This window comes from Pongo pygmaeus, chromosome 21 (genome assembly GCF_028885625.2).
Source record: "Pongo pygmaeus isolate AG05252 chromosome 21, NHGRI_mPonPyg2-v2.0_pri, whole genome shotgun sequence".
Lineage (NCBI taxonomy): Eukaryota > Metazoa > Chordata > Mammalia > Primates > Hominidae > Pongo > Pongo pygmaeus.
The window spans coordinates 48,931,926-48,954,789 of NC_072394.2; the positions used below are offsets into that span (position 1 = coordinate 48,931,926).

The window sequence follows — 22,864 nt, forward strand, 5'->3', positions numbered from 1 at the left end:
AGGAGAAGAACCCAGCCAACTCACACCACTACTCTTGAGAAATGGACAGGCCTATTATGGAGCACCAAGGCTCTTTCCTGCCCCAGGGTCTTGAGCAGGGCAGGCACTACAGACATCTGCTGGGTGAGTAAGGTATACCTTCTTAGATGGTTATTCAGGTCACATGACTGACACTGATAGACACTTTATTTCCCATATATTTCAATTGGTCAATGGTGTGGGGAAATGAGCATGAATTTTTGTAGTCAGAAAGAAATGGGTTCACATCTTGACTCTGTCCCTTCAGCAAGTCACTTAACATTCTTAGGTGTGCATCTACTCATCTCTAAACTGAGAGAAAGGAAGACACATCTCCTGATAGGTGTTGCCATAAAGAATATGAGATACCAGCCGGTTGCAGTAGCTCATGCTTTGGGAGGCTGAGGTAGGCGGATCACCTGAGGTCAGGAGTTTGAGACCAGCCTGGCCAACATGGTGAAACCCTGTCTCTACTAAAAATACAAAAATTAGCCAGGTGTGATGGCTCACGCCTGTAGTCCCAGCTACTCGGGAGGCTGAAGTAGAAGGATCACTTCAACCTCGGAGGTGGAGGTTGCAGTGAGCCGAGACAGTGCCACTGCACTCCAGCCTGGGTGACAAGAGTGAAACTCCGTCTCAAAAAAACAAACAAACAAAAAAAGAATATGAAACACCACGTGAAAGGCAAGTGCAGTGCCTGGCACGCTGTGGTGTTTTAAAAAAATGCATTGGTCCCCTTAAAACAACTGTTAAAAGAAAACAACAGGATACCACACTGCATGTGCAGTATGATCTTGCTAATGAAGGAAAAACCTGTAGGGAAAAAAAAAGACTAGAGGAAAACAAAAATGTTTGTCACTGGATGGTGTAAATACAGGTAACTTTTTATTCTTTATACTTTCCAGATTTTTTATGATGAGATCATCAACTTCAAAACACTCGACCCCTAGATGATCAGCTTTTGAGGGCCTGGCACAACAGTGCTCTGCATAGAGTGGGGACTGAAAGCACCGAGGGATAACTATCGATTAAGTACCCAGGGTGTGCACATCATGCCAGTCCACTCTTCTCTCTCCTAACATTCCCAGTTCACAAAACTACAGCAGTACCTGCACAGTAAGCACTCAATAAACCACAGTGAGTCTTCTAACGCTTATCCTCCTGACCTCTCTGGAGGACGGGAGGGACAGGTGCTAACTTCTATGGACAAATGAGGGCCTATGGCACCAAGTGGAAGACAAGCTCAAGGTCACAGAGGGAGCAACAACCAGATGGGGCTAAGACTCCCCAATGCCTCAGTCTTGTGACTCAGCTCTGCAGACCAAGCTGCTTTTCCAGCTCAGGGATTCTCCAGGTGCCAGCCAGCTGTCAGAGGCTGTCGTGTGATGGTCTCCTCCCGTGGGCCTTAGAGCAGCCCGGAGACACTGACCTTGTTGAAGTCCTCTGCTGTTGCCCTCATCTCCTTCCAGGTCTTGTTCAACAGCTGGATGCAGATTCCAAAGAGCTCTTCGAAGGCTCGGTCATGGGTAAAGAACATCGGGTGGTAGTCATTGCGTCCTTCATTTGCTGTAGAAGCGAAAAAACAGGGAGAAGATGAAGCCTCTGTCCACAAGGGCCTGGGAGCTCATGTCTGGAAATTTTGCACCAAAGTCCCGAGGAACAACAGCAGACCAAGGAGCGCAGTTAACAGGGAGTGTGGGATGGGCGTTTCTCACTTCCTTAGCTTTCTTCAGGGTGCATTTTCTTGCCTTCCCTCTACCCTGTTACAGACTCAGCCAGCCCTTACCCACAGGCATGGGGTAGCTTTGGAATATGATTCAAATTGCCAGTTCAAACAAAGCAACAACCATGATTCCCATAAATAAGGATAAGATGGAATTATCAGCTGATTCAGTGATTTAAAACAAAAAACAAAATTAAAAACCCACCTAAGGTTGTCTGGTCCCACTGACATCTTTTTTTTTTTCTTTTTTTTTTTTTAAGATAGAGTCTCACTCTGTCGCCCAGGCTGGAATGCAGTGGCAAGACTATGCTCACTATAGCCTTGACACAGCAATCCTCCTGCCTTAGCTTCCTGAGTAGTTGGGACCAGAGGCATGCACTATCAGCTGGCTAATTTTTTGAATTTTTTTTTGTTTTTAGAGATGGGGTCTCACTATGTTGCCCAGACTGGTTTTGGACTCCTGGGCTCAAGTGATCCTCCTGCCTCAGTCTCCCAAAGTGCTGAGATTACAGGTGTGAACCACCACGCCCAACCCCACTGACATGTAACTGTTTATAATTTCGAGTCTCACTGAGCTCTTGATGACAACAAATGGCTGAAGAGGAGGGAGCTGCAGAGACTTACGTAGTTCCCCAACCTGCAGGATTTCACAGAGCATTTTGGTGAGCTCAATGGCACTGCGGCCAAAGGGGCATTCATGTTTGTCTTCCCGGCTACTGTTCTCCAAGACAATCTGTGGGGGGAAGAGAAAGGGAGGATTAGGGAGATGAAGGAGGAAGGCAGGAGATGTGGCACCAGGACTGAGAAGGCCAGCTCCCCTGCCTTTACCCGGATGTAGGTGTCCTGGTGGACTTTAGCCAAGTACAGCATGTTGTCCAAGGCCAGCATTCCAGGAGGAGTCTGGGTAAAGTCCATGGCTGGATTGATGTGGTTCTAGAGAAATAAAGACACCCAATTTGAGATGCGGCAGTCTCTGTGTGTGCAGGGACCTGAGGGGATGCCCTCTCGTCTCTCCTCTTGATGCTGCTACCACTCAGCACCCACCTCTGTCCTAGCTCTTTTCACACCCAACACCACCACTGAACTGTGAGCTCTTGAGTGCTGGATGGTGGCTGCCTCACCATGCATCCCAGAACCTACTTCGCATGCTGCTGCACACTGAGTAGGTATGCAAGAAATACTTCTTCCAGTTAACCCCATCCTCAAGCCCTACTCTATCACAAAATATTCACACTAGCTTTGCAAAGAACCTAGCAGTTTGGGTAAGAGGACAGGTCCCCTCTCTACCCACTCTAGCTGACCGCAACCCCCCTACAGATGGATTCGTTTCACAGGGCCAAACTTTGCACATAAACTCACAGACTCACCATCAACAAAGCAAAGCAAGCATTAAAGCTCCACCAGCTTCCTAACTGTCATCTATTCCAGGGCCACCATGGGGTTGGTTGTCAGGGCTCTGTCTAGGTGGGACCATTGACTTCCCATCAGGGGAGAGGGCCTACCACCGTCTATGCTCTGAGGTACTTACGGTAAATCCCAGCATTTTGTAGTCCTTTGTGTACATGGCTTTGCGTTTTTCGGTCCCACTCCCAGGGGCATTGCTAGGATCAGACTCTGCATCAAATGCAATCCTCCTCAGTTCAAATATGATGTCTCTTTGAGCCTGCGAGGTGAAACAGACAGTCAGCAGGTGAATCAGCTAACCAAGGGAGCAAGGAAAAGAAACAGTGGCTCAGGCTTTTCTGGGCCAAACTCTGGCTCCAATCAATCCCTTAGGAGGCATCACCTCTACCACAGCAGGACAGAATTGGGCTTGGCTCATGGTGCAGATCATGCTAGATTTTCTAGGGCAGATGCAAACTACTTCTGCAGACAAAGACCAAGCACAGTGCCTGGCACATAGACTACGGCTGGACTGCACCACAGCCATGAGAAAACAGCTGCCCCACTTAGCACCTACCTGGTCATTGGGGTCCATCTTGGTCATCATCCTTTCTTCTAGAAGGTTAAAGGTTAGGACTTGAAGGACATACAGCTGATGGGCCATCTCAGTTTTGATGGGCCGGTTCCCTCGGATCACATGCTAGAAAAAGCACAGGCAGGGAGCAGGGGACTAAACTGATCTCTTTTATTGAAGGGCCACATCCATGCTAAGGAAAAGAAATGTATGCTGGGAAGGGAACAGAGCTTTCCTCCCACACACGAGGACTTCATATTCTAGAAAGCAATGGAGCATGAATGGGCTTGGTTCAGGCAGAGATGACTCACTGCAGGCCTGAAAGGCGCCATCCCTTCCTCTGCATTCCCCTGGGCAGGGGAAGCAGAGTGAAGGCAGGGGCTATACCCAACCACACCAGAAACGGGGGAGGCTACTCCATCAAGGCTATGATACAGAACATTGGGGGCTGGACCTTCCTCCAATCAGGCATTTCACAGGCCTACTAAATGCAAAACAATGGATGGTGTGCATGGAGGCAGAGTTGTTTTTCCCTTAGAAAAATAAAATGTTTCGGATGGCTTCACCCAGCAGAGAGGCTTTGGGAAAGGCCATTTTCTTTCAATGATACTGAGATAGCAACACAAAGGAGGAACAGTTCACTCTCCCACCAGCTCCCTCCCACGGCCGTCTCCTTCCTTCCTTCCTCTCACTTGTCCTCTCCTCTCTCCTATCACTCTGTCCCTGCTCCCTGTGCCGCCCACACCATGTCCCTCTCCCTCCCCACTGTCTCTGTGCCCCCACATTCCCCTGTCGGTTCATCACCTCCTCCTCTGTCCCTCTGATGCCCACCCCCTACTTTAGGTCCCCTGGTCCTGTCTCATGTTCTGTCTCTGTCTTTCTCTTGCATGCTATGTCTCCCTCTGTCTGTCCTAACTGATCAACCCTTGATTACATTCCTGTCTCTCACCATCCTGTTCTCACGCCCACAATATCCTGCTTCCCTTCTTGCTCCCCTGTATTTGTCACTCCCCCTGTCTCACCCACCATTATGAATCCTGTCCCTCTTGGTTCTTTCTTGCCCAGATGAGACTCTCCTCCATTTCCCACATGTACCACCACTATGTCCTTCAATTTCCCTACTCAGTAGCTCTGTCTCTAGGGCTGTGCTGTCCAGTATAGCAGCCACTAGCCATATGCAGCTATTTGCACTTAAATCAGTTAAAACAAATTTAAGTTGAAAATTTGGTTCCTTAGTTGCACCAGCCACATTTTAAGTGCTTAGTAGTCACCGTGGCTAGCGGCTACAGCAATGCAGATACGGAACACTTCCATTAACAGAGTTCTACTGAATAGCAATGCTTGAGAGCGCTCTGACTTTAGAGAGGTATCTGACTTAGTATCTTTTTAAAGCTCCTTCTAACTTTGGATCAGCTCTCCCTAGAGTTTGCTCTGACTCTAGATCAATCTCTTTAGACCTGTGAGGTCCAGTTTGGTAGCCCCCAGGCCCATGAAATGTTGTTAGGCCAAACTGAGAGGTGCTGTGAGTATAAACGCATACTGGATCTTGAAGCCTTAGTAGGAAAAAAGAAAATGTAAAATGTCTTATTAATATTTCATATTTATTACTTGTTGAAATGGTAACGTTTTAGATATCATGAGTTGAATAAAATATATTATTGAACTTAATGTCCCTATTCCTTTTTCATGCTGCTACTAAAATGTTTAAAATCATGTGCATGGTTTGGGTTCTATGTCCACTGGACGGTCCTGCTCTAGACCTCTTCCCCTACTGTGACTCCAGTGCTCTCTCCTTTTTCTAGCTGTTTCTCTAGATCTGCACTTCCTAATACAGCAGCCACGAGCCACATATGGATATTTAAATTTAAAATGAAATTAAAATTACAAATTAGGTCCTCAGCCACAACAGACTTATTTAAAGTACCACACATGACTAGTGGCCACCATTGTGGACAGCACTTCCATAGCACATGCTAACATGCTGGAACTAGGCCTCTGCCTGCATCCCTCCTTCCCTCTGAATCGGTGATCATGTCCAGTCCTGTAGCTCCTGCCCTGTCACAGGCACACCCTCAGTCTCTTAAGCGCGAGATCGCTCTTCTTAGCTCAGTCTCACTGTTTCTTTCATCTCTCTAGCCTTACTCTCTTGTTCTCTGCTCTGTGTCCCCTGCCCCATAACTTCCCTTCCTTCCCACTCCCCCCAGTCTCTCTCATGGCCAGGGGCTCTTCCCTGCCATCGCCACTTCTTTTCCCCTCCACACCTCTTCCTTTGCCTCACTCTGAGGTTTTCTTCTCCACTGCTCCCTCTCTCTACCTTCGTCTATCCTATTCCTCTCTCCTCACTCTTCTCCCTAATTTATAAAACAGCTTTGAATAGAGGTGGAAGTTAATGTGATTCTGATTTTCATTCTCTTTAATTCTCTTTCTCCAACTTAAGAAACATCAGGGCAGGAAGGTAATTAATTATCCTAGCATCAATGGCTTAAAGAAGTACAGCTCCAGTCTGATGAGTGACAGTTTGAGGTTTTACCTGAAGTCTCACTTGACTGTCAGGTATCTCAGGGTCTTAGTTCTCCGGCTTGACTCAGTGAAATCCCTGGACTCCAGTGACCATGCATTAGCCATTTCCTGCCAGGCCACTTAAGTCCTGAGTCCTGATGCTGAACTGCCTTCTATAGTGAAATCTTTACTTGTTCACAAGCTTTGTCCAGAAATGAGTTGAACTTCTAACCCGATTAAATAGTAAGTCTCAAACATAATTAAATTTCCCTCAGAAGGGCGCGCTCATCCCCACACATGCAGAAGAGGGTGACCAGGACAGCTGCTCAAGAGTGTAGGCAGGAATATGTGGGAACCTGTGTACTCCTGTCACTTGTGGGCTTGGGGCCCCTCCTGCCAGGCTGGTAGCTGGGTGTGACCAGGGAAGCAGCCAGCAGGGAGAAGCTGGTTCTGCAAGGCGAAGTCTGGCAGACTCTGCATTTTAGAGCAGCTGACTGCTCAGCTTCACAAGTGCTCAGAGCTTACTTCTTCAATCCTATCACCTCTGCATCCTGTTCTACCAATACGAGCAAAGTGCTTACTGAGTGCCAGACACCCTGCTAAGCACAGTATGTACATTAGCTCACTTAGTCCTCATATGTGAAATGCTCAAGATCAAAGATTGGAAAATGGCAGACTCCAAAGCCCATGTTTAGCTTAAGTCTTAAACTTGACTTCTAATTTTTCATTTTATTCCCTTCACTGTGGTCTCCCAGGTTTCCCTTGTTTCTGAGAGTTGATAAAGTTGCCTCCTTTTTTTTTGAGACAGTTTCGCTCTTGTTGCCCAGGCTAGAGCGCAATGGCCCGGTCTCAGCTCACTGCAACCTCCACCTCCTGGGTTTCAAGCAATTCTCCTGCCTCAGCCTCCTGAGTAGCTAGGATTACAGGTGCCCATCACCACGCCCGGCTAATTTTTGTTATTTTTAGTACAGACGAGGTTTCACCATGTCGGTCAGGCTGGTCTTGAACTCCTGACCTCAGGCAATCTGCCCGCCTCAGCCTCCCAAAGCGCTGGGATTACAGGTGTGAGCCCCAAAGTGCTGGGATTACAGGTGTGAGCCACTGCGTCCAGCCAAAGTTGCCTCCTTTTAATTCAGATCCTTGGCTCTCCTCCTCCACTCCCACCGGCCCCACCTCCCAACATCAGCCCTACTCCACCCCACAGGTGGTAACAGGGATTTATGCCTCTTTCCAGATCCCCCTGCCAACTCCTGCTCTGCTCTCCTCCCTCAGGCACCCCTTAGCGAACACATGTCTTTCATGTGCTTTTTCTAAAATGCAAATCTGGTTACTTCACAAGCTTAATTAAATGCCCTCAAGCTGTCCTTAGGAATGAGACTAACCTTTCCTGATCTGGTCCTCGCTACCTCTCTAGCCTCCTCACCTACTTGCTCCTTGCTCTGTGCCTAATCACACACTCCTTCTGGGTTCTGGCTACCCTCTGACTGAAATTCCTGTTATTCCCGGTCTGCCTACTCATCCTCCAAGGCTCACCTGAAGACATTCCTCTAAAGGTTTCCGGAAACACTCTTCTTCAAGGCAGAAATCACTGCTCCTCCTCCATCCTTTCCTAGACCACAAACCCAGATCACACCCCACTATGATCACTAGTCTTTCCTACTGGGCCAGAAGGTCTTTGAGAGCAAATACACTTGCTTACTTAGTTCTGTCAGTGCCCTACACAATTCAGATTTTTAATCAGTGTCAGCTGGATGAGTTATTTTCCCCCTTTGTGCCTATTTTAACATATTCCCTCTGGATAAAAATTCTGGAGTTGCAGGGCAACAAACAGTAGAGCTGGCCTTGGTCCCTCCCTGGACGCACTGCAATTGCTGGTGAGATGGCTGCCTAGAGGTAACTCTGCTCACAGAGGATCACGGGAAAAAGCTCTTCAGTTCGAGAGGTATTTACCTATTAATAAGGTTCCTCTGTGTGTCCTCCTCACTCATTAATAATTTCAATAATAATATAGTAACAATAACAGTAATAATTGCTGTTAATAGTAACAAAATAGTAACAAAATACAGCGTGTTCCAGGAACTCACATTCAGGATTATAGACCGGAGATGCTTCTGTGCAAATGCATTGGCCATATCCTGTGGAGGAAAATAAGCAAATATAAGGCAGGGTGGCAGGCACACACCTGTGACTATCGAGAGGAAGGTGATGTCAAAATTCTGGGCCTTTTTTGCTTTCTTAAATTTTTTTCCTCCCAAATGAAAAGTGGGTGAATGAACAAAAATCCACTGACCATCAGATGTATTTTACACTCTGAAACATTCCCTATTTTTGTGAGTGCAAATTAATTCAAATAGGATTTCCTTTCCTAATGGCACAATCAACTCCACTGTCTTCAAAGAGAGATGAGGACTGCTTGAAGATGAGACGCTTGTGTCACAAGGACATTGCACGTGGACACAGAGCAGTGTGATGGTTTCTAAGCCACATGCATCGTGCCAGGTAGACCCCACTGCTAAGGCTAGAAGGAACTCTAGTGAAGCACTGACTCCAAACAAGGAAGGGCTTTGGTCCAGCAACCCCCTCCCGCCCTACAGCAGACAGCTGGGGTCTGGACGCTCTACAACAGTAAGTAGTCTAGGATTCCGTTCTAACTGGCTTAGAGAACAATGGGTCTGGTGTTTTGCATAATTTTTTATAACAGGCTCACCTTTTTTATAATATTTGATCCAGACTTTGATAGTTATGCTTTATTTATTTAGCCCACCCAGGAAATCAAGTATCCTACATAAATGAATCTTCCAGGGAGCAAAGCTTTAAGGGTTCTCTCAGAACCATTATTTTGACCATTCTTATGCAAATCTTTTAAAGACATATTATATACATTTCTTTATTTCTGAAGTAACTACAGTGATAATTTCATCACTGCTAAGGAGTCGGCTTCATCAAAAAGAACATCAGTGATTATTCTGTGTTGTGACACTGTGATACCCTGAGGAGCTATTGAGATGTGAAGCTATTTTCCCATAAACAAAATGGTCCCAGATTACAATGCCTTTAATTTTTCTGACAGCTTTTCATAATTCTTGTCTCCTCCTTCCAATGTCGACCATCACTTCTTACTGATGTTAATTACCATGACTTCATTTTCTAAACTGCTGCCTTCATTTAATTTTATAGAGAATCCTAAATCAGTGGGCCTGAGGGAGCTGTCACACCTCTCCTATGGAGTAGTATCTGTGAGCTCTGTGTCATTTTTCTCAGAGCTGAAAGGCCCCTCTGTCACACTTCTGGATTTCTAGCCATATTCCAAATGGCTGATGCTGCCAGGAACATTAAATTTTACTTTGCATTCTCTGAATACGTACTGGCTAGCAGAGGAGGACAGTGGCCTAGAAACTTCTCTGGTAACTATAGGAGGTCGACTGAGATTAAATCTTGCTGTGGACAACTCATAAAGTGAGTAATTGACAGTGGTCTGCAGCTAGAATATAAAGGTCTTAGACCAAACGCTTCTCTGTGGTGTCAGGGGGAGACACTTATCCCCTTTCATCTCCTCGCAAAGCTGACCTCTCTAAAGCTCCCTCTAACGAAGAAATGAGCATCCAAATTCCCTTTTGTCGGTTGTCTAAACCTTTTCAGATTCCTACGGTCTAGTAAGAGTCCAAAAAGGGCAGGATACCTTTTCTCTTCCACTAAAGCAAGTAAGAAGGTGACGCATCCATGGTATTGTCTAGATCAAAGTCACGAGCTGTTTCTGAGTCTGGTCTTCCCTAGTTGAACCACAGACCCATGCAAAGGCAAGTTATAAAGGAAGGCTGGGAGCCACACTCCCTGGGGCAGGTACCCCCTTAATCCTTTCTGTGACTCTAATCTGCAGTACTTCCCTAAGTGTCCTGACAAAGGAGATTGACAGCACACAACCTTTCCCTGGGTCTTGGCATGCCCTGAACATTTAGATCAGACCATGAGATTCTTGCCTAGCTTTGACTTCCCCACCTACAAGAGCCGGTGCCCTTTCCACATGGCAGTGCTACTTACAGTGACAGGCAGGTCTAGAGGATTAAGGTGCTTGTCCTGCCGGCAGAAAGCAAAAGCACAGAGAGAAGCAGACGGAATGAGCTTTCAGCTTACATTCAAACAAGGACCGGGAAGGCAGATTAACAGAGCCAAGCCATCCAAGAAAGACAAAGACAGACAGAACCACAGATGCTTCTGGTCTTCCCTCTAGAAGCTACCAAGAGCTGGGTATATACATGATCCCACTTGAATTTCATCTTACTGAGCCCATGAGATTGTCAGAGAACTAAAATGTCTTACTTTTAACACCACTTGGGCTTTTCTCAGAGAAATCTAGAATGTTAGTATTGGAAGGGCTGTCAGAGATCATTTAAACTGGCCCTTTCGTTTTACAGAAAGAGAAACTGAGACCCAAAGAGGTTACAAACACTTGCCTAGCCAGCAGCAGGGAGAATACTTAGTCCCAGGCCCCTCGGCTCTTAGGTCAGTGCTTGTTCCACCACCCAGCTGATTGTTAGTTTCCTCATTTGTGAAACAGGGATCTTGTTTCTCCTCGGACATCCTTGTGAGGTAAACAAGGCAGATGTTGTTGCTCCCATGTGACAGGTGAGGAAACTAAGGTTCACAGAGGCAGAGCTATCTGCATAATGTCACAGTTAATGAACATGGGAAGGAAGATGTTTAGAATCTGCATCAGGGAACCTTTAAACATAAAACTTAGTGTGAAATCTCATTCATATTGGACTCCTTGGACTCAGGGTACCCACAGGGTCTCCTCTTCCTTATTCTTGATTCTGTAACCCAGGAGTTGGCAAACTCTGGCCATATTAGGCTTGTTGCCTGTTTTTGTAAATAAGATTTTATTGGAAGACAGCCATACCCATTCATTTACCTACTGGCTGAGGCTGCTTTTGGCTACAATAGCAAGGTTGAGTAGCTATCACATAGACCATATGGCCCATAAAGTCAAACATATTTATTCTCTGGCCCTTTAGAGGAAAAAGTTTGAAGGGCCCTGCTCTCATCTAAGACCCAGCTGGTTTCCCCTCATAGTTCTTCCCTGGGTCTTCCTTAGCAAAGCCACCCTGCTGGGCTCCAGACCAGACAGCTAGGAGGAAGAACTCTTGGGAAAATGGCCGGATTTGTGCTGTCTGCACAGCAAAGAGTGCATGGGGTGAGAATTCTCTCAGAACAGCCCAGATGAAAAATGTGAAAAGGCAGCCACAGACCTGTCGTTTGTCCTCAGGAGCCTTCAGAAAAAGTGCATTAATCAGTGCAATGGCGTAGGTCTGAATCTCCTGGTTGGAGCTGTGTCAATGGAGAAAGAAGGCAGAGGGAGATTAGAAGACTGAACAGCAAGATGATGCTTAGAAATGGTTTAAAACAATCACTCACAGATTATAAGCAAATAATGATCTGGAGCTCAGTCTCAAAAGCATTCAAAGTGGGCATGCTCTTGACCCAGCAATTTCACTAATAGGAATTTATCCTAAGACAGTAATCAGAGAGCTATGCAAGATTTACTGACAAGGCGTTTCATTAAAGTACTACTTAAAAAAGAATGGAAAGTAATCCAAATGGTCACATTAGCTAACTGTTTATACATATGAGAATCTTAAGTAGTTATTAGAAGTCAGGTTTTAGGGTAAAGATTCTTAACCTGGGATTCAGGGATGGGCTTATTAGAGTATTTGTGAACCCCAGGAATGACACAGAAATTATTCTATGTAGTTTGCCAACTAAGTGGTATTTTTTCCAAACTGGTGAGAGTATATACTTGTTACCAGATTTTCAACGGTGTCTAGTTTGCAAAAAAGACTTAGAACTACACTTTTAGAAAAATCTTTGACATGGAGAAATGTTCAAGATGTATTATTCAGTTAAAAAAAATCAAGGTACACATAGTATATATAACGAGACCCTGATTTTGTTAAAAATATGCATAAAAATACTGCAGGGACATTCAATCTAATGTTTAACTGGCTATGTCTGGAGGTGAGATCATGGGCAAATAATTTACTTTTTGCATTTTTCTGTATTTTTAAAGTCTTTGACTATAAACTTATTTTATTATGAACAAACAAAATAACTACAATCATTCTCTGGAATCTTACAATCCTGGTACTTGACATCTCCACCTGCCATGTCTTGGGTGCATTCCGTGGCTGTCTTTCCAGAGGGTCTGATGGGCTTCCTGGTTAGTCACATGGTACCCAGGGAGTCTAACAGAGGGCACTAAGTATCCCTCAGCCCAGATAGGAAAGCATATAAGTTCTGGTGACAGCTGTGGGCTGAAAGTATTGGCTCCTATGAAATGCCACGTTCCCCTATCATCCCTAGGGAGGCAACTGGGGCCACTCCGAATTCAGAGACAAAAAAAAACCAGACAGGTAGATGTGAGGTTACAGGAAAATCAGAATTCTCTATCTGGAGTTTATAATGTCCTTCTCACCTTAATCTACCTTGGTGGCTCGCTGGGTATGAAAGCTGAGGCTAGACCAGGCATGGTGACTCACAACTGTAGTCCCAGCTACTCAGGAGGCTGGGGTGGGAGGACTGCTTGAGCCCAACAGTTTGAGACCAGCCTGGACAACACGGTGAGACCCTGTCTCTACAAAAATAAAAAAAAACCTAGCCAGGTGTTGTGGAGTGTGCCTGTGATTCCAGCTACTTAGGAGGCTGAGATGGGGAGGATCGCTTGAGCCTGCAGTGAGTTATGATCATGCCACTGCGCTCCAGCCTGGGCGGCAGAGTGAGACCCTGTCTCAAAAAAGAAAAGCAAAGAAAGCTGAGGCTGAAAATTCCTTAAAAGTGACAAGGAGAAATCAGAGTTGCAAAGAAATAATTGTGCTTTCTTTTTACTTGGATTAGTGGGGAAAAACAAGTTGGGAGCATAGCTGAGTGAAGACAGGGCCACTATAAACTCCCAAATCTGGGAGCTATGACTTCCCCTCGAACTGGTGGGGGATACTGGCAACATTCTGACAATGTCTAAAAAAAACAGAAGTGAACAACAGTCAGAAGAGAATCAACAGGAGTGCCACCGCTGTTTTGCAAAGTTCAGCTTCCTTACATGGTGTAGGTTGGTTGGAAGTGAAGTAAAAACAATGGAGACGGGAGAAACACTGCTCCAATGGGTTCATTTGTCTTATGGTCTCAGTATCTGGTAAAATGTTTTAGGATGTGATAAGAGTCTTAACAAATAAAGGAAAAAAGCCCCTGAATTTACTGAATACCTAACCCAGGTTGGCCACTATGCTGGACCTTTTTAAAATCTCCTTTGATCCTCACAGTGTGAGAGGTGAAGATGATTAACCTATTCTAGAGATGAAGAAACTGAGGCCAGAAAAGACTAGGTTACTTGCTGATGGCAGAGACCTAGTATGCAGAAGAGCCTGGATTTGAACTGATATTCCAAACTCACACCTGTGTGATATTTCTTACAAATCACCCACAGTGCATCGTCGGTTCAGTGAGCATTCATTCAACAAGTACTAATTGAGCCTCTACTTAAATCAAAACAGGGGATACAACAATGATTGGTCTCTGTTTCCAGGGGGCTCTATGTTCAAAATGGGCAACAGATAATAAAAATCCAGTATTTTATATAATTATCATAGGTACAGAGACTACTGGGCCCATGTGAGAAAGCATCTAATTTTGCCTGGTACCACCCTGGTATGGGAAGACTGGGAAAATCTTCATTTTAACCTAAGGGGCAGAGAGAGTTACAGAGGATTTTAGGCAAGAGCATGACATGATCAAGTCTGAATGATGGGAGAAATTCTGGCAGGAGTGTGGAAGAGGTGACGAATGAAGAAGCCAACCAGCAGCTTGGAATATAAGCAAAGCAGAGTAGGATTGAAAGACTTAAAATAAGAGGAGAAAAGAGGACAGACAAGTGAAGGGAGGGAGGTGTAGGATCTTTTACTCACACCTGGAGGTGTGAGATGAGCTGTCCCACGGTGATTTCCTCAGCTATCTTCTGGTACAGACTCTGGCTGTTCAAGACCATGCTCTCCAGGATGGCCAGGGACCTCTGAAGGATTGACACGTCCACCATGGGCTGGCTCACATACCCTGCAATCTAGACCCAGAGATGGCACATCAATTGAGAAGCTCAGGGCCCAAGAAAGATAGAAGCTTAGCATCTGATGCTAGCCCTTGAAGCTCTCTCTGCTTCACATTTGGGCAGCTGTTGCTAGGTGGACAGTGGTATCTGGTTTACGGCTACCTGGCCAATGTGCCAGGGATTCCCTTGGCATGGATACCTTAATCTCAGATTATAGTATCCACTTAATCGTGTTTCCTCAAAATCTAAAAGCTTAATTCTTTTTATCAAAATAAGGGTTCCAGTTTGAGAAAGTGGGGTATAAAAAAGCAGAGGATTTTACTGATACTGGGATCTCATTTTCTCTCCATGTACCTCCCCTGATACACACTCCCCCTAAACACACTTAGACTTTGAGAGGTAGAAAGGACCTTGAAGCCTTTTACTCTAATCCTTCTTCTCAGTCCCCATTATAATATCCTTGACACATGGTCATTTCACTTGTGTCCAGTGTCAGGGAGTCCCAGTGTCCTAAGCCAATGATAGCTGAAGTTCTAGGGCAGCAGACAGAATATTATTCATTGGTTTTAGTTCAGTTTTCTGAATTGACACTGCTCCTTTGTGTAAAAGAAAGGAGGGTAAAACCAGAAGTACCCTCTCCTACCCACTGAACTTAGTCTGACAATCCAAACAGGCTACCTTGCAGATTTGTAAATAGAAGGCAAATTTATAAATGAAATGCACATTTTTTTTTTAATATACAAAGAGAAGAGAGAGCTCAGGAAGTCGGTCAAGACTCAGGGCTAGTACTGGTTGACTGGCTGGCTTTATCCCCAGTTTCACTGACAATCTAATTCTACTTTGATCATATTTAGTTCTGACAGTCCAGTTCCATCTCAGTGCAGGCCCTGAGAATATAACAAAATGCAAATCTTTCAGAAGCCACAGAAGACCAGAGCCTGAGGATGAAAAATCTGGCCCCAGGGAATATAAAGCTGATCTCACCAGAATGGCGATATTGCCTGTATCTCCCCTTAAGCCCTGTGAACTGGCAGCTGAGGGAGGAGAGAAAGATAGAATGTTGGAGGCCTCACCTGCTTAATAAAGGTGATTGAAACCATGTCCCAGGAGACAATGCCATGGTCCATGAGCTCTAGGAAGGCAGTCAGGGTGAATGCGAGCATCTCACTGTAGCTGAGACACGTGCAACACACACACAAAATAGACAAAGATTCAGATCGGGAAACACAGGTGTGAGGGCAGCCACAAAAAAGATGAATTTTAATGTGAACACCCCATGGGAAATCAGTCGATGCAACTGTAACTGTAAGTGCCTGTGTGCACACCTAGCCAGTGTAGAGCACATTCAGCCCAGGTATCTATTGCAAAAAAAAAAAAAAAAAAAATGCTGCTGGGTAATTAGATCTTCCTTCTCCATATGCTTCATCCCAGGCACACAGAATCACTTATCTATTTCCCAAGACCAAAGAAGACACTGGACCTTTGTCAAACTCCAACACCTGTTGGGGGAACCTAAGGAAGCGTAAGTGCCATGTTAACCTTTGGGCCAAGAGGCAGTAGAGTGCAAGAGATGGGTTCAGTTCCTGTCCACCTTACTAACCAAGCAAATTTTATCTTTTCAAAATTCAATTTCTTCCTCTGTAAAATCAAGTTAGTCTCACAGCGTTAACCTCACAGGGTTGTGGAGACGGCAAGATGATGATGTATGCAAAGCTCTTATTCTAGTGCTGGTACAGAATAAGGATTAAAATGTTTTCTTTTTTCTCTTCTCCTTATACAGTTAATCCTTTATACATCTGTACAGTGCTCTAGAATTAACAGATGATATTCCTATTTACAAAGCATGTTCAGACACATTCTCATTAACAATACTTCTCACAATAATACTGCAAGGTAACTATTATTATCCTCAGGCTAAAGAGAGTGAAACTAAGGCCAGTCTAACCCTGCACCCTTGGGAGACTGTAGAACTATGTCAGTGCTGATGGCAGCTGAAGGCTTCAGGACTTCAGTACAGCTGGAAGATCCAATATGTAAAACAAATATCTATGATCAGTTACTCGATTTGGCTGACAATTTCAATAGTTGATCTATGGGCTAAGATTTCTGACTCCCTCTTTGGCAGGTTACGCTCCAAGCACCTGTTTACTGACTGCTGCTCATAAGGCACAGCTGCCCACCGCATGCATGTCAACTCTGGGGTATGATGAAGATGCTTGTGGGTATCACAAAGTTCTGGTCTCCTCCTCCCTGTGCAAAAGTGTGGCAGGGAGATGGTGAATGGGTAGGTTGAAACCTGTGGTAAACACAAAGGAAGGCCTGGTGTGTGTGTGTGTGTGTGTGTGTTTGTGTATGGGGTGGGAGGTGACTGGAGAGGGAGGAGCAGGGGATGATTACAAACAGACACCGGGGAGATACTGGACCATCTGCTCACTAACCCTCATCAGACCAAACATTTCCAGCAATTAACAGGTCTGTCACGACGTGACCGCTCTCCTTCTGACTTCTCTAGCCCCTAGTACTGTGCTCACTTGGCACAGTACTGTTTTGTACTATTATTTAATTTGTGAGAGCTCAAACAGACTACACGATTTAGAACCACAATATGGAATTATATCTCTCGGTATGGACTCTAGTGCTTGGCACACTGCTCTGCACACAGGTGGTATTCAATAAACTCCTTATTTGACTCAAGGGAAACAAGACTAGGACACTCTGTGGGATGTAGTAAATCGTCAAAGTCCTTGGAACGAGACCTTAGTCATACTTACTGGGACAAGAGCTTGGTTCCACTTTCCACGAGCCTTGTCAGCACAATGATGCCATCCATGTTGATGAACTCAGTAGCGAAAGTCACGTCGGCAGAGAGCTTGGCCAGCTCCTTCATGGCATCCAGCCGGGTCTCCATGTTGGATGACTGGGTCCTCTCCATCAGCTGGCGTGCAGCCCGGGACTAGGAGGCCAGGGACAAGATATGTGCCATCTGCTCCTTGGAGCAGGTTACTACTCTGTGGATAGCTCACAGAGGCCCTTCTGTGGACATCCAAACATGAGGCAGAACTAGTTTTTTCACACAGCTTAGGAGTTGCTAAATAAATGTTTGTGGAATCAATCAGGGAGTTATTAGTATGCCAAAACCAATCTGTAGTTATCTGCATCTTTTCTGTACCGCTTTGGTCTATGGATTTAAAAAATTCCTACCAAGGGAATACTGGAGGCATCTGGGAGGCCCACTAACGATGGTAAGTCACAGAGAAACAGATACTGGTTTAATAGAGGAAGGTTTTCTATTAAAGCTGTCTGCCTGGGTGCAGTGGCTCATGCCTGTAATCCCAAGGCTTTGAAAGGCCAAGGCAGGACTGCTTGAGGCCAGGAGTTAGACACCAGCCTGGACAACAGAGTGACACCCTGTCTCCACAAAAAATTTTTAAAAATGAGCCAGGTGTGTTGGTGCACACCTGTAGTCCTAGCTACTCAGGAGGCTGAGGTGGGAAGACTGCTTGAGCCCAGGAATTCAAGGCTGCAGTGAACTAGGACTGCACCACTGCACTGCAGCCTGGGTAACAGAGCAAGACTCTCTCTCAAAGATAAAAAATAAAATAAAATTGGCCAGGCACAGTGGCTTACACCTGTAATCCCAGCACTTTGGGAGGCCAAGGCAGGCAGATCACGAGGTCAGGAGTTCGAGACCAACCTGACCAACATGATGAAACCCCGTCTCTACTAAAAACACAAAAATTAGCTGGGCATGGTGGCATGCGCCTGTAATCCCAGCTACTCAGGAGGCTGAGGCAGGAGAATTGCTCGAACCCAGGAGGCGGAGGCTGCAGTGAGCCGAGACTGTGCCACTGCACTCCAGCCTGGGCAACAGAGTGAGACTCCATCTCAAAAATAAACAAATAAAATAAAATTTATAAAACTGTTAGACAGTAGAAGAGGTTTCTCTTGAGGTATTAAGCTCCCTGTCAGCAGAAGCAATCAAGGAGAATCTGGACAACCATCTGTCAAAGATGCTGTAGAAGGGATTCTTGCATTGGGTGAAGAATTTAATCTGATGTCCTCTAAGGTCCCTTTTAATCCTAAAATGTGAAAAGCCTGGCAATTTTTTAAAAACTTTCTCTTAAAATCCATATGATTGTTCCTCAAAGTGACAGTTCTGGGGAAACTTTAAGAACATCAAGGAGCCAGAAACAATTTTCCAATGTTTTTTGAAAATGAAGGCTGGTGAAGACAAAACCTCCTCCTAGCACATGAACTTTTCCTAGCAGGATGCCTGCCTCCTTTTCTGCAAGCTGCGGCTAAAATCCCTCCTCTAGCATTCACTGGGCTTTCCTTCTGCTGAGCTCGTTACTACATAGTGCCTCACAATTTATTGTTTCATCATTCTCTGTTTTTTGGGTGTTAATTTAATGTTCTCCACTAGAAAGCAAGAGACTTAAGAACAAAAACACTCCTGTCTTCTTTACTTTTTCTCAGTGTTAAGCAAGTGACTGGAGCCCAATTCCTGCTGCCGCCAAGGAGTCAGGCCTGCTGGCCCTCTCCCCTTTGCCTCTCCTCTTTTACTGTTACAAAACTGGCCCTTCAAAGCACAGTGCTCTCTGCAATACAGACGCCCTCACTATCTCTACAGTGGAGAAAATGTGCGCCACGGGAAAAGGTCATAGCATAGAACAATCTGAAGAGCACTGGTCTGCATCCCACTTAGAAACCTCCAACTCCAAATGTCAATTTTCCTCCTGAGACAGCATTTCTGGGCTGCTGCCTCCCGCTCCAGAGAGATGTGCTTCTGGGAAAGTCAACTACACTGTGCAAGAGGTCTGTGAAATGCGTCGGCACTTCCATAAAAGTGAGTAACTCCCAGACTGTCGTATTAAATTACCAGAGCTTAGGAGGGAAGAATGAAGTCCTTAAGATGAGAAGAGTTCAGGAGAAGAGGGGGAGGCAGAAGAACATGATGGGAGGATACAGGCCTAGAATCAGACAGACCTGGGTCTGAGAGCGGGCTTGGCTACTTTATTAGCTGTGTGACAAGTGGCAAGTAATTTAACCTTTGTAACCCTCAGTTTCCTTGCCTACAGAATGGGGCTATCAAGAGTACCTATCTCATGGGATGTCTGTGAAGACTAGATGATTTAATTACACAAAGTATTTAGCAAAATACAGGCATTCAGTAAACGCTGGCTGATATCACTTCATACCTCCCCTCCTCTCAGATGAACCAGTCTCTCTCTGCACCAAGAAAAGAGGTGCCATCATGCCCCTAATTTTCTGGCTGCCCTTCTACAAATGTAACCAAAGGTGCAACCATATTGGCTGTCTTCCTCATGGGCCTAGCAGTCAAAGTGATTCCCTCTACCTGGGCTTTGAGTCCTTCCTCTCCTGGTCCACTAAGGTCCTGTTCTATTGATTAGCTGCTTTCCTGCACCTTCAACCTTCCTCTCTTCCATCTGAACACATTCTTAAGGGCACATAAAAAATTGCAACAGAAAACAACCACCACGAAGGGTCAGAAAGGTGGGGAACTGGGCAGATGGGGACAGGAGTTGCGGGGAGACCTTTTGCTACATCTCTGTGAATATTTTTGATTTGTGAAACACATGAATGCTTTACCTGCTTTTAAAAAGCGCATCTTTTTGACTCCACGTCCCCTTCGCGTTATCACCTTCTCTGTTTTCTTTTAAAACTAAGCTTCTTGATACAGCAGTAGACTCAAAGTCCTTACTGTTTTACCTTTCTTTTACTTGACCCACTTCAGTCTGGCCACCTGGCCTCCCCACCATAACTTTTTTGTGAATATCACCAGTGTCCTCTAACCTCCCAAGTCATTAGACAGCTTTTCTGCTCTCAGTTTACTAAATCTCTCTGCTTATTAAAAACTGCAGACCATACTCTCCTCAGTCCTGACACTCTCCCTGCCCAAAGCTCCTCAGTCACTTCACCTTCTTGGTGTTCTTTCTACCCTTCTGGTTGCTTCCTTAGTGACCTTTAAGGGCTGCTCTTGCAGAAACCAGGGTCATCCTCCATTCTCCCCTTTCCTTCCACATCCAGCATATCACCATACTCATAAAGCTTACCTCCTAGATACTCTTCATATCCATCCTTTCATCTCCATTACCGTTTGCCTTCACTGGGCTGTTAACATTCCTTATTAGCCTCTTCAAAGGCTCCTGCTACCACCAACCTTCTTCTTAAGGCCCATCTTCCACATGGTCACTAAAGTGATCTTTCTAAAACTTAAAATCTAAACATAACATATCTTCCTGCTTAAAATTCTTCAATGTCCCCAGTTTTCTTCTGGACAGAGTTGAAACCTATGAGTAGGCCATCAAGGAACCTTGAATATCTGGCTTCTCAATGACTGCTACAAGCCTCCAGCCACCCAGCACTCCTGCTTTTCCCAAACACAGCATACCTCTGTGCCTTGGCATATGCTGATTTCTCTGATTGGAATACTTTTCCTTTTCTTATTTCTCTAGCTAATTCTTGCTCATCCTTTAACATCTGAGCTAAGTGACCCCTTCTCTGGCAAGACTTTCTGGAAATCTCCAGGCTGAGTTAGGTGGTCCCCTTTGTGAGGTCCCATAGCTCCCTAAGCAACTTTCTCTCAAGACCCTTGAGACAGGCCTTCTATTGCATTTGTTTACTCCCCACTAGGTGGTAAGAACCAAGACAGACTTATTTTCCTGTACTATTTCCTGATACAAAAAGACTGACTTTCTTATCTCCAGAGTCCTTATTTCTAGAACAGAGCCTGACCCATGGTAGGTGCTCATATTTGTTTGTGACATGAATAAACTCCTAAGGAAGGAAGAATACCTACCGGGGAGATAGCCAGTTGTAAGATTGTCCCATTCTTAATGTCACTGCGAGTCTAGGTAGTGAAAAACAAACAAAAAAAGTAACTAAGATAAAATGTTAAAGTGGTACAAGCAAGTTGAATCAACAATAATGTTTTGTCTTTTTTACAGTAGATGTAACTGAGGCTCTTCAGTTGGGCCCTCTTCTCCTGCTTATTCCTTGGCAAAGAGTTTCTAAGATCCTCTTCTAGCACCCTGGGCACTCAGGAAGTAAAAGCCACCTTTTTCTAGCCACTAGGGAAGAACAAGGGCGGTGTTTCCCAGTCTGTCCAGAGAGTGACTCTTTACCCAACACATGGAAGCTACCTGGATGCTGAGTGAAGATAAATAGTGCCATCTCCTTGGGTCGTTTACTTCCAAGCAAGGCCCATATTGATTTTGCCTCTCCCTGTACTAACCTGTTCGGTGATGTACAGCTGAGGACCATCTGCGTAACGGAGGGTATAATACTCTGGGTTTGGCAACGACCACCTATGCAAGAGAAAAACAGTATATCCCACTTGGCCACTCTCTTGTCCAGAAGCTGCTCATAAGTAATTTTCAATAGAGTTGCTCAAGGGATTGGGTGGCCTATTTGGAATACAGTGGAAAAAAACAAAGCTTTAGGTTGTCATGTTGAAAAAATCATGGCCTCAGCCTTTTGTAAAGATGAGCACCACAATAGGAGGTGTGCAGAACTGAGAAGGGGTCTCAGATCCTACCTCAATAGGGCAATGCTAGACTTTAAGGAAAAAATTAAGAAGTATAAACGTCTTACAGGTATGGTTGTCAACTGTACTGCCTTCCCAAGACAATGATTCCCAAGACCCCCATGCTGAGGACCTGCCTAACTGGAGATCCTTCCCAGAACTCCCCTCAAGGTGTGGCAGTGCTCTTTCAGTCGGAGCTGCCACTGTTGAAAACGAGGTCCGTTTCAACTTACCCATCACAAACTTCCTTGATAATGGATGCCAGGGGCCGTTTCTGAAAGAGAGAGAGAGAAAGCCTTCAACAGCAGCAACATCCTACTCATGCCAAGGTTCTGACAAGAGGGCTGCCAAGCAGGGTCAAGCTGGGGCATGAGAATGAACTTCTTTCCTAATAGCTTTTGTTGAAGAGGAGGCCTCTCCCAAGCCATGGTGACCGACCTTCCCTAGGGTGGGCCAGGCCCAAAGCTTAGCCTTCCTGTTGCTGGTTCTTACTCTTGATGCCGGTGATCCCCATCCCTCAAGATGTCCTCTGCCATGCACTCCCCAGGTGCCTTTCCTTGAACCACTGCTTCTCACTTCAGGAGCATACCTGGTCGATTTCAAGGAGCTGGGCGTTAGCACCTGGCCACTCAATGGCCACTTTGACAATGTCTGACGGTGGTGGCATCGTTCCCAATGGGCTCTAATTCTGCGAGACAAAAACACAGACACGGCTGCCTGGGGAGAAAGAATCAGAAAGGTGGAAAAAGAGTATTTCTTCATTTTTCACTCTTGTTACATGTTTTGAAGAGTCTGAAGACAGACACTGCATAAAGTAACAAATGAAACTACTTGGTTTGAATTTTTCTAGATCATACCACAACTTCTGCTTGGGATTTTGTCTCTTGAGATTAAATCAGCAAGAAGAAATGGGACAAACTATCTATCATCCATAGATCACCCAGTAGCAAGATGTGCCAATGTGGCGCTTCAGTTTAAGAGTCAAGAAGACTCAGTGGTAGAGGAACGTATTTACTGCAAATTCCTGTCTTG

The 22,864-nt window shown here is 45.3% G+C and overlaps 1 protein-coding gene across 6 annotated transcripts in view; it reads right to left on the minus strand.

Moving 5' to 3' along the window:
* Positions 1 to 22,864, minus strand: part of ELMO2 (engulfment and cell motility 2) — a 40,937-nt gene that overhangs the window by 5,882 nt on the left and 12,191 nt on the right. For 2 of the 6 annotated variants that reach the window (XM_054467288.1, XM_054467286.2), the window contains 14 exons: positions 22,422 to 22,520; positions 22,066 to 22,106; positions 21,542 to 21,614; positions 21,107 to 21,157; positions 17,058 to 17,239; positions 15,360 to 15,459; positions 14,150 to 14,301; positions 11,444 to 11,522; positions 8,282 to 8,332; positions 3,702 to 3,824; positions 3,270 to 3,404; positions 2,570 to 2,674; positions 2,366 to 2,474; positions 1,448 to 1,584 (listed from right to left, as the gene is read on the minus strand). In XM_054467288.1, coding sequence (XP_054323263.1) covers positions 1,448 to 1,584; positions 2,366 to 2,474; positions 2,570 to 2,674; positions 3,270 to 3,404; positions 3,702 to 3,824; positions 8,282 to 8,332; positions 11,444 to 11,522; positions 14,150 to 14,301; positions 15,360 to 15,459; positions 17,058 to 17,239; positions 21,107 to 21,157; positions 21,542 to 21,614; positions 22,066 to 22,106; positions 22,422 to 22,499 — 1,416 coding nt within the window. In that variant the 5' untranslated portion in view covers positions 22,500 to 22,520. Of the gene's footprint in view, positions 1 to 1,447; positions 1,585 to 2,365; positions 2,475 to 2,569; positions 2,675 to 3,269; positions 3,405 to 3,701; positions 3,825 to 8,281; positions 8,333 to 10,235; positions 10,267 to 11,443; positions 11,523 to 14,149; positions 14,302 to 15,359; positions 15,460 to 17,057; positions 17,240 to 21,106; positions 21,158 to 21,541; positions 21,615 to 22,065; positions 22,107 to 22,421; positions 22,550 to 22,864 lie in introns of those variants that run through there. The other 4 variants (XM_054467285.2, XM_063659099.1, XM_063659100.1 and 1 more) reach the window with 4 other exon arrangements.